Source organism: Pseudorca crassidens, chromosome X, assembly GCF_039906515.1.
Source record: "Pseudorca crassidens isolate mPseCra1 chromosome X, mPseCra1.hap1, whole genome shotgun sequence".
NCBI lineage: Eukaryota > Metazoa > Chordata > Mammalia > Artiodactyla > Delphinidae > Pseudorca > Pseudorca crassidens.
This window is the reverse complement of record NC_090317.1, coordinates 106732359-106748434: the sequence shown is the minus strand read 5'-3', so window position 1 is coordinate 106748434 and position 16076 is coordinate 106732359. Positions and strand designations below refer to the sequence as shown.

The following is a 16076-nucleotide window of genomic DNA, read 5'->3' as shown; positions in this document are numbered from 1 at the left end:
CGGCTTAAAACCTTACCCATTTATTATCTTATAGTTTCCACGGGTCAGGAGTCCAGGCAAAGCTTAGCTGGATCCTCTGCTCAAGGTCTCACCAGGCTGCAGTCAAGGTGTAGGCTGAGGCTACAGTGTCATCTGAGGCTCCATCTGCTTCCAGGTTCACTCAGATTATTGGCCAGATTTGGTTCCTTGTGGTTGTAGGACTGGGGGTTTCAGTTTCTTGCTAGCAGTCAGCCAGAGGCTGCCCTTAGCTCCTAGAGGCCGCCTGAAGTTCCTTCCCATGTGAGGACTTAACACCAGCAAGGGAGGGAGAGAGTCCAGAAAACAGGTGTGGTAATCTTATGCAACGTAATCATATGCACATCATCACATACGTCCCATCACCTTTGACATGTCCTGTTGGTTAGAAGCAAGTCATAGTCCCACCTCACTCAAAGGGAAAGGATCATGGAAGGCCATGAACAGCAGGAGGCGAGGATCATGGGGGCCTATAAACATTGTTTATGGACTTTTCTAAGGTAGTTTCTTGGAAAGTGTACTTTCTGAGCAATAGGTGCTTTTAATTTTAATTCCCTAACTGGTTATCAAAGTATTAATGATACAGATTACATTTCATAAATGCTTCCCCAATTCAACTCTGTGCTCCTGTTCTCTTTTCTTTGCAAATAAAAATGCTATAGAGTTAGATTTTGCATTTGTAATTATACAGAAGTTAAGTACAATATAAGTTATATATGTAGTGTTACATATTACTGTAGCATACACAAAACTAAGTTTACTGTGCCTAGTGGTTGATTTTAAGGAATTTAAGGATAATCTTAATTTTACATAATTTTTCTTCACACTTACTGATTTTTTTTTTTTTTTTTTTTTTTTGCGGTACGCGGGAGTCTCACTGTTGTGGCCTCTCCCGTTGCGGAGCACAGGCTCCGGACGCGCAGGCTCAGCGGCCACGGCTCACCGGCCCAGCCGCCCCGCGGCACGTGGGATCTTCCCGGACCGGGGCACGAACCTGTGTCCCCTGCATCGGCAGGCAGACTCTCAACCACTGCGCCACCAGGGAAGCCCCACACTTACTGATTTTAACCATAACTGCATTGTAAGATACATCCTGCATCCTGAAATATCTACTTTATACAGATACTGTTCATGGCAGTGGCATTCATGTCAAGGAGCTTTTGAGGAAAAGTATGTTTGCCTGCTATGGCATTATATCAGATCTACTTGATTATTTTTAATCTAATCTTTGCAGAGCCTGTTCCTTAGCCTTTCACTTTCCAGGCTATGTATCTAGTTTTTGAGTAATTTATTTCTCTTGTCCGGTTATCATAGAACTTCTTCTTTTTACCCTCTCATTTCTATTGTGTTTTTCTTAGAGAACCACTATTAGGTTTGTGTGCAGCTTTCCCAGTGCCTCGTGACTTAGAATAAGGGTTGATTCATATTTATAGTTGATGAGCTGAAGTATTGAATGTTTATATTTATGATATAATTGACAGAAACTTATTTGATAGCAAGTAGACAGTCACCTTCTATCTATCATTTTAGGTTTCCATTCCTGTACTCTTTTCTGCTCATCTTCAAAGCATTATACCATCTTCCACTTTATCTCCTGCCTCTGGATTCAGAAGACTACGTCTTTTGTGAATTTGGAGATTTCTCTTATTTTTATTAATTTTTAAAAAGCTATACCAAGTATTATATCCTGTACCAAAATTATATACTTCTTTCAGATAAGTGTTTTTTATATTGAACCTACTTCTTCATTCAGTAACAAAACACTCCTGTGTACTCCTGATGACCAAATTTAGAATAATTTTCTTCTGGAGCCTTGACAGTGGCTTTGTATTTTTTTTCTATTGTTTTAATCTAAAATAATGCCCTCTGGTCCTCAACCAGTTACCTTTAATGAAAACCTTGATTTTTCCTTTTACTGCAACCACATTGCTTCCTCTCAAAAAAAATTGAGCATGTAAACATCCTGCACTTTTCAGTGGAAATGAGGTACATCGGCATTTGATTTCCCAAAATATAAAGTTCCACTAGCTGGTAGCTGCAAGACCACTCCACTAGACTTCTAGCTCAGTGGCTTTTTAAAATTCATTACTTACTCACCTAAAACTATTGGAAATATACACATTTTGTGGTTAGATGCCATGTAGGACCAGTGTCTTTTTGAGAGTATAGAACATCTGTTTTTCCATTTAGATCTAGAACTGTGCTGTCCGATATGGTAGCCACTAGCCACACGTGACTACTGAGCACTTGAAATGTGGCTAGTCCAAATTGAGATGTGCCGTAAGCATAAACGATATACCTGATACCAAAGACTTAGTGAAATATACACAAATAAAAGATCTCGAGTTTTATATTGATTACATGTTGCAATGATAATGTTTTTAATATATTGGGTTAAGCAAAATATATTATGATTAATCTAACCTTTTAAAATATGGTAACTAGAAAATTTAAATTACATGTGTGGCTCACATTATATTTCTATTAAACAGCACTGTTCTAGAATATCTTATATATTTTCTAGCCTCTGGCAGCTACTATCTCTGAATTGTTCGCTTCCAAAGGATGTGTGAGAGTTGAACTATTGTCTCCAAAAGCAAACAATTTACTTAGTTCTCCTTGATGGTCCCACTCTGTACCTAAATATATAATATATCAAAACTAGGAAGTGTATTAAGAACTTTCTTTTTTGGGGCGGGAGAAACATTGGGTTAGAGTCCCTTGTCAGGTGTTTGCTGAATTGTCTTTGTCCCATTTTTAAAGTCTGGTTATATTTGCACAGGGATGTCAAATCTGTTCCTCAAATAATTTTTTATAGCTGAAAATTCACTGTATAAAAAGAGCAACTGTGATGTTTTGCCAGCTATGCAGTAGCGTGTAGTGACCTGTTCTCATAGCAGCTGTGAACGATAGGATGTATCAACATATTCAGCATCTAGTTTGTTTGCATCCTGAAAACTGATGGCAAGAAAGGGTAACCATTTGTAATTCAATTAATTTAATTGGGGACAGGGAGGCAGATGACATATAAAAAACATTCTGCTTCCTACACTTATACCTGATGTTTTGGTTTGGGGTGACTCTGTGGAAGTAATTTACATTAATAATGTATATGAAGAAAAAAAGAAAGAAAAAAATTATATGAATGAAACATCAGAACCAAAAAACTTTTTTTTTTGGAATTCCTAATGGTTTGTGCTGATACTTCTTTTGCCCCCAGAATCTTTTCATAAACATCTTTATTGAGATGTAATTCCCATAGCACATGATTCACTCTTTTAAGGTATGTAATTCAGTGTTCTTTAGCATATTCACAAAGTTGTGCAGCCATCACCACAGTCTAACTTTAGCACATTTTTATCACCCCAAAGAATAACTGCATCACCTCAACCCTAAGCAAGCACTAAACAACTCTTTGTCTCTCTGGATTTGCTTATTCTGGACATTTCATATAAATGGAGTCATACAATATATGGTCTTTCACTTAGCATAATGTTTTCAAGATTCATCCAGGGTTTCCCTGGTGGCGCAGTGGTTGAGAGTCCACCTGCCGATGCAGGGGACACGGGTTTGTGCCCCGGTCCGGGAAGATCCCACATGCCGTGGAGCGGCTGGGCCCGTGAGCCATGGCCACTGAGCCTGCACGTCCGGAGCCTGTGCTCCGCAACAGGAGAGGCCACAACAGTGAGAGGCCTGCGTACAGCAAAAAAAAAAAAAAAAAAAAAAAAAAAAAAAAAAATTCATCCATGTTGTAGCAGAATTTCATGTCTTTTCATGGCCAAATAATTTTCCACTGTGGGGATATACTACATTTTATTTACCCATACATCAGTCAATGGAATTTGGCTGATACTTTTTTAACACTTAAAGAATTAAAGACGCTACTATTTGCATTCAGTAAGAACCTTCCTGTATACTCCTGTATACTTCCTGTATTGAGCCTCATCGTAATTTCTCTAGGTAACTGTTGTTATAGTCACCACCATTATATAGGTGAATAAATGGAGTCTCAGAAAGCCTAACTAATTTGCCTAAGATCACATAGCAGTTAAGAACTAGAGCTCAGACTCAAACCAGTTCATCTGACTCCAAGCCCCATCTCTTGGTGATTTTGTTGGAAAGAATCATTACTTTGTAGTTAGCTTCTTTGCTAACTTTTTTTTGTGGTTGCTAGATTTAATATAATGTTAGCTATGGGAAATGGGCTTGAAAAAACTCTCAGGGTGGCCTTTCCCAATAACTTTGTGGATAAGATGGGAATGTACTCTGGGTGATAATATACCTCAGTAGTTTAGCAACAGATAGAACAATTGTATAAGAAGCAAATTGCTCAACACATTGATGTCCACCTACGGGCACAGGTCCAAGGGTGTACTGGCGGACTCTCTTCTCTGTCTCATTAAAAACTTCTGTAATGCCCTAGATAAATAATGTTTGTAGTAAAAGACCTAGTTTATGATATTTGTAGAAGTCCCAATGTTGAAATTTTTGAATTTTATCCATCTGGTAGTGTCATACACAGAGAATATGCTCAATAAAAACTTTTTATTGTGATAACATATATTCTCTCTCGGATTCCTTTATTCCCATAGGGTTCCGTAGCTATAGCCGGTGCTGTTATTCGCTGGCTAAGGGACAATCTTGGAATTATAAAGACCTCTGAGGAAATTGGTGAGTATGTTCTAACAAAGGGCTAGAGTCTAAATAATAAGAATTTTAAATATTTTACCCTTGCAATCTGTTAATACATGTGCTTTGCCCCGTATGTGACATTAAACTATATGAATCCCTATTATGAGCTTGATTTTACACATAAAAGATTATTTTGTGAAGATTTATAAAACAACAATTTAACATAATTAGTGGGGGTTATTAATAAACTGGCACGGTAGGGCATAAAAATCACCCAAGTGTAAAAGTGAACACCAAAGATGGCCAGAATCTGCAGTTAAATTTATCTGATGAGAAAAAGCTTTAAGTCTTATTAGAGTGAGAATTAAAACTCCAGTACCAGTAATTTAAGTATTAATATGGCTATTTTCAGACAATGGATAATTATTTTGAACCATCTACTTTAATTTCGCCTGAAGGTGAGACAATCAGGAACACATTTCTGATTAGGGACCCACTGAAGGCCACTTCTTCATCAGCTAGGCAGCAACCTTAAAAATAGTGGAAATAAGCTAAAATACCTTAACAAAACTAATCCAGTTCCTTTATTTCTTGGGCTGGGTTACATTTTACTGGGGGGGTATTCAATGTGGAGAAATTTGCTTTTGTTGCTCCTGACATTCTGCTGTAATTAGGAACATTTTGCTGTACTAACTAATAGGAAACCAAAAGCTCTGTCCTAATTTTTTAAACACGTGTGTTTATTGACTAAAATAAGTAGCATATAGTAGAGTGATTTTTGTTTGTTTGTTTGTTTTTAACGTTAGAAAAACTTGCTAAAGAAGTAGGTACTTCTTATGGCTGCTATTTCGTCCCAGCATTTTCAGGACTATATGCACCTTATTGGGAGCCCAGTGCAAGAGGGTAAGAATTGAAAAGAAGGTATGCTTTTGTTGGTCTTGATTTATTTACTATATTAGCTAATAACTTATTAGTTAAAAGTTTTCTATTCTCAAACGATTTTAAAGTATTGAGGAAACCTTTTACACTTGGCAAGTATAATTTCAGAACCTTTAAACTCCAAGAAGTTGGGAATTTCCCTGGTGGTCTGGTGGTTATGGCTCCAAGCTTCCACTGCAGGGAGCACGGGTTCGATCCCTGGTTGCGGAGCTAAGATCCTGCATGCCATGCGGCATGGCCAAAAAAAAAAAAAAAAAACACCTCCAAGAAGTTATAAATCATCTGACAAATAAGCCCCTGCCATATTCGTATTCATGTTAGTGTTATTAGCTTTTATCTTCAAGGCACCTGCAAGTTATGTCTCAAAGGGACACCATCTAGATGAATATTGATTTGGTTTTATACTATTGTCATCTATCCGGATAGATCTTGAACTTTTTCGCATGTGGATGCAGCATTGTAGACTATAAGGACTTTCCAAGCTACTTAATGTTTATGTCCAGTTTTGTTTTTTTTAATGTCCATTTCCCCCCCCCCCCGTACATTTCTACCTACCAAATTCAGTCTTTCCATATTTAGGACATTTCCCATTGATGACTCATTTATTGCACTCTAATCTTAAAAATCTTTGTATTTTTAGGATCATCTGTGGGCTCACTCAGTTCACCAATAAATGCCATATTGCTTTTGCTGCATTAGAAGCTGTTTGTTTCCAAACTCGAGAGGTAATAAATATGAGCCCTTTTCTTGTACTTAATCCACCTTTATTATTCCTAAACAAATTATATATTAATGCCAGAAATTTATTACAATTTATAAGCTTACTAAATATTTAATCAAAAATTAAGCCTGCCTAAACATTAATGTAATAACTGCAAGTTTTGGTTCTTTTCCCAGCTGTCATTACTTTCTAAGTTCCTGTTAGCTGCCAGGCGCTGGGCATTTTACAGTTGAGGGGATGCTGAGTGGTGCATATTAGACAAAGGGGATAGTTACACAAACATAGGCACCATGGCAGGAAATCAGGGTGCAAAATAGAATTGTTTGGCTTGACTGGATATAGGGGTGAGTGCAGAGGTGAGGTGAGAGAAAAGGTTGGTTGTAGCCAGATCAAGGAGGGCCTAGAAGACCAGCCTAAGAAATCTAAATTTTTATTCTACAGGCTTTGGGGAGCTTTTGAGTGTTTTTGAGTAGAAGATGGCTATTTTCAGAGATGTTACTATGGAGTACTTTAATTATGTTCATTGCATTGGTTTATTTAAGATTTTGGATGCCATGAACCGCGACTGTGGAATTCCTCTCAGCCATTTGCAGGTAGACGGAGGAATGACCAACAACAAAATTCTGATGCAGCTACAAGCAGACATTCTGTATATCCCAGTAGGTTAGTAAGCCTTCATTCCTTTAAACTCCAAGACTAATGTTTCTTCGGAAGAACTGGCTTTTTTAGGCATATGTAACTGCAAAGATACTGATGTAGCTCTCTCCCCTCAGTGAAGCCCTCGATGCCCGAAACCACTGCTCTGGGAGCTGCCATGGCAGCAGGGGCTGCAGAAGGGGTTGGCGTTTGGAGTCTGGAACCTGAGGACTTGTCAGCTGTCACAATGGAGCGGTTTGAACCTCAGATCAACGCTGAGGGTACTTGTTTTTTAAAATTTTTTTTAATTGAAGTATAGTTGATTTACGATGTTGTGTTAGTTTCAGATGTACAGCAAAGTGATTCAGTTATACATACATGTATATCTATTTTTTTTTCAGATTCTTTTCCCTTACAGGTTATTATAAAATATTGAGCCTAGTTCCCTGTGCTATACAGTAGTTCCTTTTTGGTGAGGGTACTTGTAAAGATTGAAGATTGGTATACTGTGAAAAGTGAGAGAGAGTTTGCTTTTCTGTTTATTCATAAGTTGAGAAAGTAAATAAGATAGCAAATGCTACTGTTTCAGGTTTGGCTACTAAGCATATTTGGATACACTGAGTGAATGTGAATGAGAGGAATGGTTCCCTATTAAAAAAAAAACAAACTTCTATAATCACTTTTTTACCATTCACTTCTAGTGTTTACAGTCCTTTCATGTAGGAGGATAACACTGCCACACTATCAGTTCTAGCTTGTTAGTGTAGCCTTTCCTGACAGTGACAAGGGAGATATATCGGCCACCGACTCCTCATGTCTGCATCGGATCATCTTTGGTGCCAGTGGCCAGTTTTAGGACAGGATTATGTGGGGTAAGCGATATTCTGATAACTTTTAAACACAGCAGGGCTAGCCTGACAAAAGCAGCAACAATTTAAATAAATGAGCATTAAATATTTGACTTAATGTCGTAATAAACAAAGCTAAGCCACAAGCTCTGACCAATACCTGTATTAAATTTGTGTATGAAAATAAGGTTTTAAATACTGAATTTGGTTTTAAACCTTTTTAAAAACCTGTGTATGTAAATAAGGTTTTAAATACTGAATTTGGTTTTAAACCTTTTTAAAAACCTATGTATAAAATAACGTCAAAGTGGATTTTGTATGATATCCCAAGCTCCTCCACCCTCCCAAAAAGAGAAAATAGGTCAAGTAGGATTCCCGTTTCTAATTCATCACCACTTGCTTGTGAATGGCCTGGTCTTAGCAGGTAGCCTGTCTCCCCATCTCCCTTCATCGTGCAGACCAGGCTGAATTTCCCTCCAACTTCCAAGCAAGCTTCTCTCCCAGTCACTGGTAGTCACTAGCAATGGTACTCTCCGGAGTCTGAGTCCTGGTAAAACTCCATGTCAGCTTAATACAGTGTAACAAACATCAGTTTAATATGTGTAACAATTTGTCAAGAATGCTGAGTGAGGGACTTCCCTGGCAGTCCAGTGGTTCAGACTCCATGCTTCAAATGCAGGGGGCACAGGTTCGATCCCTGGTCGGATCCCACATGCTGCACAGCGCAGCAAAAAAAAAAAAGAACGCTGAGTGAACATAAGTGTGGTACTTAGAACATCTCAGTAAACTGCCTTTCTTATGTGTGGTTTTCCTACCTTCTATGTCTAGAAAGTGAAATTCGTTATTCTACGTGGAAGAAAGCTGTGATGAAGTCAATGGGTTGGGTTACAACTCAGTCTTCAGAAAGTGGTAAAAATGTTTTTATTATTATTGCCACTTTGCCCTAGTATGTTAAATCGCTTCTTTAAGTATCTGGCCATTTATACATAGCAAGGCTGCTCTGAAGAAGAGCGTTATTGTAAGTTATAGTTTCTAATGTTTTGAAAACACTTTAAAGTTCTAAACATAACATGTAAATTATCATGTTGATATACATACTTAACTCTGTCCTGCCATATCTTTCCTTATTAGTTTATTCCTGGTACTTCAATTGATAACTTAGTTTTCTAAAAGTAAAATTATTTCTAGTTTCTTCTTAATGAAAAAAAAAAATCAACTAGACTTTTTTTTTTCTTCTTCTTCTTAGTGTCTGACTTTGCCTTTCTGGGGGGCTGTCTTCATGACCTGAACCAACCGAAAGCTGTATTAATTTCAGAATATATTTCACTACTTCCTAGACTGCTTCCAAGCCCTTAGTGAGTGTATGTTATGAGAACTCATTTGAATCAGAGGAAGAAAAGTACCAAACATAGTAAATTAGAAATGTCATAATTGGCAAATGCTCTTGGCAGAAAATAGAGGACTATTTTTTTCAACCTCTTAGGTGGGAAGGTATTGCCTTAAGTAAACTATTTAATTATAAACAGCCCTGAGCTGCCTTTAATGTAGAAACAGCCTTAAACATGCCTTTAATATGGCATAATATTTTAATTCTTTGCTAAATGCAAGATTTCAAACATAGTGAATGAAACAATGGCCAATAATATATTGAAACGTATAGTTTAATGGAGAAGAGAATATAAATGAAATATGGCCTGCCTTCCAACCCCAAAGCGAGTATAGAACCACTTTTAATGTATCTGGCTTTTAGGAGAAGCTTCTGGGATCATCTAGTACCACAGATTACTGTGATCTGTATTTTCAGTCCTGGATGTTCCTACTTGAAGCTTTTGTTTATTCTTCTAAATAAGCTTTAAGCTTAATATCCATTTTCTTTAAATCTTTTGTTCTGAGACTCACCTTTCTTTCTAAGATAGTGGCAGAGCCTTTCTTGCTAAGACTGTTTGCAGTTTTGAGACCCTTTATAGCTAAACTTCTCAATCATAGGTATTTTTGTAGCACAGTGCTAGTTGCTTTGAAAGATATAACAGACATGCACTCGATTTATTTTCTGGTTGCCCTTAATTAATGGCTAATGAAAATGAGTTATATGTTTTCTTTGACAAGTTAGATTTTTTTTTAACGGCACAGGGAATTCCCTGATGGTCCAGTGGTTAAGACTACGTACTTCCAATGCAAGGGGCCCGGTTTCAATCCCTGGTCGGGGAACTAAGATCCCGTATGCCACGCGGCATGGCCAAATAAAATAAGATGGCACAATCCTACCTGTGTTCCGGCACTCCACTGCCCCAGCTGCCTCCACATCAATGCCACACATTCTTCTCCTTACTCGCAGTTGAAGACATAATTTTAATTGCAAAGCTCTTACAAAACCAATTGATCGTTTTCTCTCTGTTTGCTTACCTTACCTGTCAGTGAATTTAAAATGCCAAGAAAAAGTTGATAAAAGAAAATTACATGATTCTATTGTTTCTGCCATCAGCATTGATGATAAAGTAATTTGATTTTTTGAGAGCTTTTGATTTTTCAAACTTTGTTTTTGTTTCAGTTAGGCTGCAGTGGATTTAAGGCAAAGTTTGAAAAACTTTTTGAGTAGATTTATGAAAAGCACTCATGTATAATATTTGAGAGTCTCTAAACTGTATAATAAACAGGCTAATAATATTCAATTAGTGAAATGCTGATTGTATTCCTTAAGCAGTATAAGCTATATAACGGTATGATTTATCAATAAGCTATCTGATAATAGCAGTACAGACAGACTCTTATTTTGATGATCTTGAAAGGATATTGGAATTGCTACCTGGTCTCTGATCCTCTTTAAATAGGTTTAATTTATGGGAAGAATATTATGTTAGCTTAATTTCCAAAGCGTTTTGCCAGTTTTGAAGCATTAATATTTATTTTCTTGTTTGTAACTATATTTGAATGAAGTGTAAAGGATTTTTAACATACATTCAATATGTTTAAAATGTTGTAGAAGTGATTGGGGGTTTGATATTTTTTGGAGAGAGCTTATCATAAATGATGACTTCTTGGCTCTGTACTCCAAACCCACCAAAATATTTTTTCAAAGAGTGTTAAATATTCTAGATATATAATTTTTATATTCAAGAAAAGTATCTATCTATCTATCTATTCTTAAAAGTGAAGGGTTTCCAAGAGAATTCAGGTTGGAAAATATCAAAACAATCGTGTTCTCAGGCAATATTTTAAAATGTAGATTAATACAGTTTGGTTTTTTAATTATACTAACATGAATATTCAGGTACATTTCCTTATACACCAAGTCTATTTAAAAAAGAAAATGAAACCAGTAGGGTTTGAAATTCATTTTTAGTAGACGAATATAACTCTTCTCTGATAGCCAAAGGATCTATAATTTGAATTTGAGGGGAATTGGATTGCTCATTTAGTATCTTTTGGGGAAGAATCAAGAAAGCTAAAATCAACAGCCTCCCAAAAAGTTCTCCATCAGCTTTGGCTTTGCCAGTGGAAGGTTTATGTTGGTCTGTATGTTCTATGTTCTTGGCTACTTGTGGCATGCTATCTGTATTGTTTGTTGACTGTCATAAGCCTTGAATATTGATTCTGGTTTTGATTTGAAGTAAGAACTCTTTGCTAGCTTTTATGAATATGCTATTTTTATAACTTTTTTTGCTATCATGTGATTCTTAACACAAATATTGTAATTATGTGTCTCTCTTTTGGTTTGCTTGACTGGAATTCCCTCCTACTTGGATGACCACAGGTGACCCTAGTATCTTCTGTAGTCTACCCTTGGGCTTTTTTATAGTGAGTAGCATGGTAATGTTAATCGGAGCAAGGTACCTCTCAGGTCAGTTCCTCTTTACATTAGACAATTGTATTAGTTAGCATTAATGTATTTGTGTATGACTCAGCAGAAAGTTTTTGGTGTTTTTCCTTCTTCCTATTCTTAGGAACCTGGAAAATCTATTAAAGGTCTAATTAGTTAGACCAATTGATCTTTGGGGGCAGTCAGAATTAAGGACTGTGACTCTGCTTTTATTCTCTTTTTAGTAGATGATGATTTTCTCTGAGGGGCTACATTCTGCTGTCAGCTGCAACAATAAGCACAAGTGAAAGTACTACTGTCAGTGTTTAAATGAAAGGACATTCAGAGTGATAGATGAAATTTATAGTATTTGAAATCAATTAAATTGGCTTTCAAATGTACATAAGTTGTTTTTCATACTTAATGAAAATCTGCTACACAAGTCTTAATATTTTCAATTCTGGTAAGAATTTCAGCCAGAGTATGTTAGCAGAGTTTCTGTGAAACTCTGCAGCTAGGGAAAATTTATCATCACTTTTATTTTAGTTAAAAGAATACATTTGGTGAAATGAAGTTTTTTAAAAAGTTATTATTGAAATAAATTGGGGTTGAAATTCAAACTGAAAAAAAAAAATTCAAACTGAATTATTATTTTGCATATTAACTTCTGAATATTCTTATAAGAGTAAAATTGCTCAGTATTTTATAAAACACATTGCATAACCTGTATTAATTTAAATATAATAATCATTTTTGGAAGATGTTGCTGATGATAGCTCTCAGTTTTTCTTCAAATTAATGGCCTAAATGGAAATGACGTATTTCATATGTTGCCAAGAAAGTGAAACATTTTAACAATCTTCCTAATTAAGGAAAGAGTTAAATTATTTTTCTTAATTAATTAGAAGATTACCTGGGTGTAAAATATAAAATTTTTTATTAATATGGGAGAATATCTGTTTATAGAAATCTGACAAGCGTTAATCAGCTTGACATCATCACCGAAGTGCTATATATAAATATGGAATGAAAAGTTATTTACATCAGCAGAAATGGGATGAAAATTATTTACATTAGCAGAACATTAAATTATCTTTTAATTAATGATAAAACTTGGGTTACTTGCATGAGAATTTAAAATTAGATTGCCTTTTTCTGTATTCTTCATGTTCCCGATAAATTTGTTCAAATCTTCTACTTCCATAATAATCATACCTTATGTTGGTATTAGTGCTTTATACCTTACAAAGGGCTTCTGTATACATAAATCTATACAGAATTAGCAGATGCTTATTTTCTTTCTGCTTCTTGGGAATGTTTGGTGGAACAGTCCAAATATTCCCCACAAGAACTGTAGTTTAAATTAATTTTTTTAAAAAATGCTGTTTGAGGAAAAGTTCTATTTTTTTTCTTTACTGTGAGTTTTTTTGGCTGCATAATGATGGTCTGGAAAAGGAAAGAAAATAACATTGCAGCTGAATGTTTTCATTGATTTTTTTTTCACCTTCTGTTTCCCCTTTGATACCAGTACCAGAATGAAAAGGCTTGGTCTATGAAAATTAGGATATGTAGCATATCTCTAAGCTAAAGGATACAGTAAGTGTCCAAATTCCTAGGCTTCCAAAATAGATATGATTGCCATCTTTAGGATCTCTCTTGGTAACATATGCTGAGATTTGAGAAGAATTGGGATGGCTTGCCTTGGTAAACAGTTAGCAATAGTGTTTATTTGCTAATTTTGGAATTGGATCAGTTATATTTGTTGCATTTTTACCTGTGAAGCAATATTTAAGAATCATATGGAATTTCTAGCTCAATAAATTATTGAATTGTCTTCATTGTTTTAACTCCTGAATTGCATGTATTTTATTACTGACATATAGGATTTTTGTCCCCCATTTTAGGTATGCCATAAATACTACCAACTCATGGATTCCAAAGATGCGAGCTCTTTACCTACCGAGAGAATCCAGTGATTCTGTCTCTTAATGTGATGACACTACTCATAGACTCTGATTTTATTTATAAGCCACTAGCTGCATGACCCTCCAAGTAGACCTGTGGCTTGAAATAAAGTAAATGCAGCAGAAAGAATGCTATAGAAACATTTGGTGTGTTTTTTAACATCGGTAGTTAAGATTGGACCAGCTACCTTTGGGGCTGACCCGCTCCTTTGCCATCATTTCCTGCCTCATTCCCTCTAAGATCTAGGAATAATTCAGATCCTGTCCGTTGGAATCTTTTATCACATATATTCAAACTCTGATGGGCCAGGATTTGATTCCTGAACTACACATGCTTGATTAAGGGGCTGTTACTAATGGGCTAAAAATTTGTGACCTTTTGTTTGCTTCTTTTTAACAGACCCCCCTACCCAAAGTCCTCTTTTCTGCATATTAGGGAGACCACAGCATCTTCACTGAATGTTTAAATGGAAGCCTCTACTAAATTCTTAAAATGGAAATTTAGTACCCTCATTGCTTAGGTATTTCGCTGAAAAGTATTTGCCAAAACTGAAAATTCTTCATATATTGTATTTAACGTGGTCTCACTAATTACACTGAATTGCTATCTGGATCTTATAGGGAAGGACACTTTCCTTTTTTTTTCTTTCATCTCTCCTTTTTATATATTTTTTTACTTTGTATGTCTAACATACATGCCTATATATTTTATATACCGAGGGTAGCCCATTTATAAAAAGAGTACGTGTTCTCACTAATTACACTGAATTTCTGTCTGGATCTTATAGGGAAGAACACTTTCTTTTTTTTCTTTTTGTCTCTCCTTTTTATATTTCTTACTTTGTATGTGTAACATACATGCCTTTATATTTTATATACTGAGGGTAGCCCATTTATAAATTAAGAGCACACTGTATTCTGTAGGTTATAACGGGGCTGGTCTTAAGTGGACCTCTATGTGTATAAATATTTTGGAGAAAACAGCTGTATACATTTTTGGGCAATGGTTATGCATATTATTTACCAGGAGAAACTTTTTCTTAAAGAGCCAACATTTAAAATTTAAGTATATGTTCTATGTCAATAAAAGAAAATATACTTTATTGTGACTATAATTTCTTATACCATACTTTTATATGCTAAAAAAGAAAAGAGAAAAAACTGTGGAATACTACAGCAAACATTGTTTTCAAATACAAGCACTAGTTCATATAAAGTTATTTTTCCTTTGACGTAATTTTACACATATTTAGTATATTTTGAGGGGATGTCAAAAAATGTTAAAATACTTAAGTAGAAAAAAAAGCCAAGAATCTCTTTCTCTCCAAGTATGTTATCAATTGCTGATAAGCAATTAAAATTTCTATTTGAGATAACAGATAGCTATCTCTGCTTATTGTCATATTACAACTGAAAAAAAAAAAGGTTTTATTGATAGAAATGGCTTCTAGCAAAACCAAGCATTTCTTTCTGCCCGCCACCGACAACCAAGAATTTCTCAAAAAATTTAATGTTATGTGTTGTAAAAACGTAACCTAATCTAGCTTCTTAATGTCAATTTAAAAATATCTTAAAATTAATTTGTGTTTACTACAAACAAGAAGATACTGCCTTCTAATTATTTTCTTCAATCAGTGATGAAAATGGGAAAATATTTATATATTAATATAAAAGGTTTTGTTTTGTTTGGAATTAATGTAGCTTTCATTTGCAGTTCTGATTATGCTGTTTCTAAATTATTGAATCTGCTGGGTTTTATTGACGCAGCTGCCACTTTAGTGACGTAAATATTATAGAAAGGTACTATGAAATTATTACTTTGTGGCAAGGATACTTTTAAACATAATTATGTTTCTACAAAGGTAGGTTGAGTTAATGTAAATAGTTGTGAAAATCATTGTTCAAATAATTTTAAGATTACATTAATTTTCTATAAATTGCAATATTTATAAATGTTTGAAATTATACACATTGATATTTAATGATAAATTTACTTAAAATAAATCAACCTTCATTCTTACTTGCATTTCTCATTTACAGACTAGAACTTAGATCAAAGTTAAATTGAGAAAGAAATTGCAGGACATGTGAAGCTCAGCTGTTAGCACTTGATCAGGCACACTCTGAAGAATTAACCGACAGCCGAAGAAGTAGTTTCTGGAATGATGAGCACCTTACTCGTTCTGTTAGAAAAGACTACAGTGTCCCATCTCAGCATCCAGAAAATACCCTGCTGAGGTCAGCAGCCTTTATCAATAGGGTCTTGTGGTCATGGCTAACCATGACCTACTGGTTCCACTCTCTGCTTCAGTTTCTCTCTACCTGGGTGATTTGGTGGAGTGAAGTACACCACTGTTCTCTGAACACAATAGTCAACACCTCAACCTTTTTTTTCTCCAGGTAATCAATAACATAAGTAATGCATTTTTGCTTCTGTAATAATATCTTAGAATTTTTTAGTGTGTTTCTTTTGAAATGCCTAAAGGTCAGCTCTTTGGCTTATGGGTATTTTGTATCATGTGGGA

General features: G+C 35.4%; 1 protein-coding gene across 9 annotated transcripts in view; it reads left to right on the top strand.

The window, feature by feature from the left end:
- Positions 1 to 14750, top strand: part of GK (glycerol kinase) — a 77112-nt gene extending 62362 nt beyond the window's left edge. For 5 of the 9 annotated variants that reach the window (XM_067724432.1, XM_067724429.1, XM_067724431.1 and 2 more), the window contains 7 exons: positions 4608 to 4686; positions 5454 to 5550; positions 6227 to 6311; positions 6850 to 6970; positions 7081 to 7224; positions 8620 to 8700; positions 9038 to 11536. In XM_067724432.1, coding sequence (XP_067580533.1) covers positions 4608 to 4686; positions 5454 to 5550; positions 6227 to 6311; positions 6850 to 6970; positions 7081 to 7224; positions 8620 to 8700; positions 9038 to 9147 — 717 coding nt within the window. In that variant the 3' untranslated portion in view covers positions 9148 to 11536. The other 4 variants (XM_067724430.1, XM_067724438.1, XM_067724434.1 and 1 more) reach the window with 2 other exon arrangements.
- The last annotated feature ends 1326 nt before the right edge of the window (positions 14751 to 16076 follow it).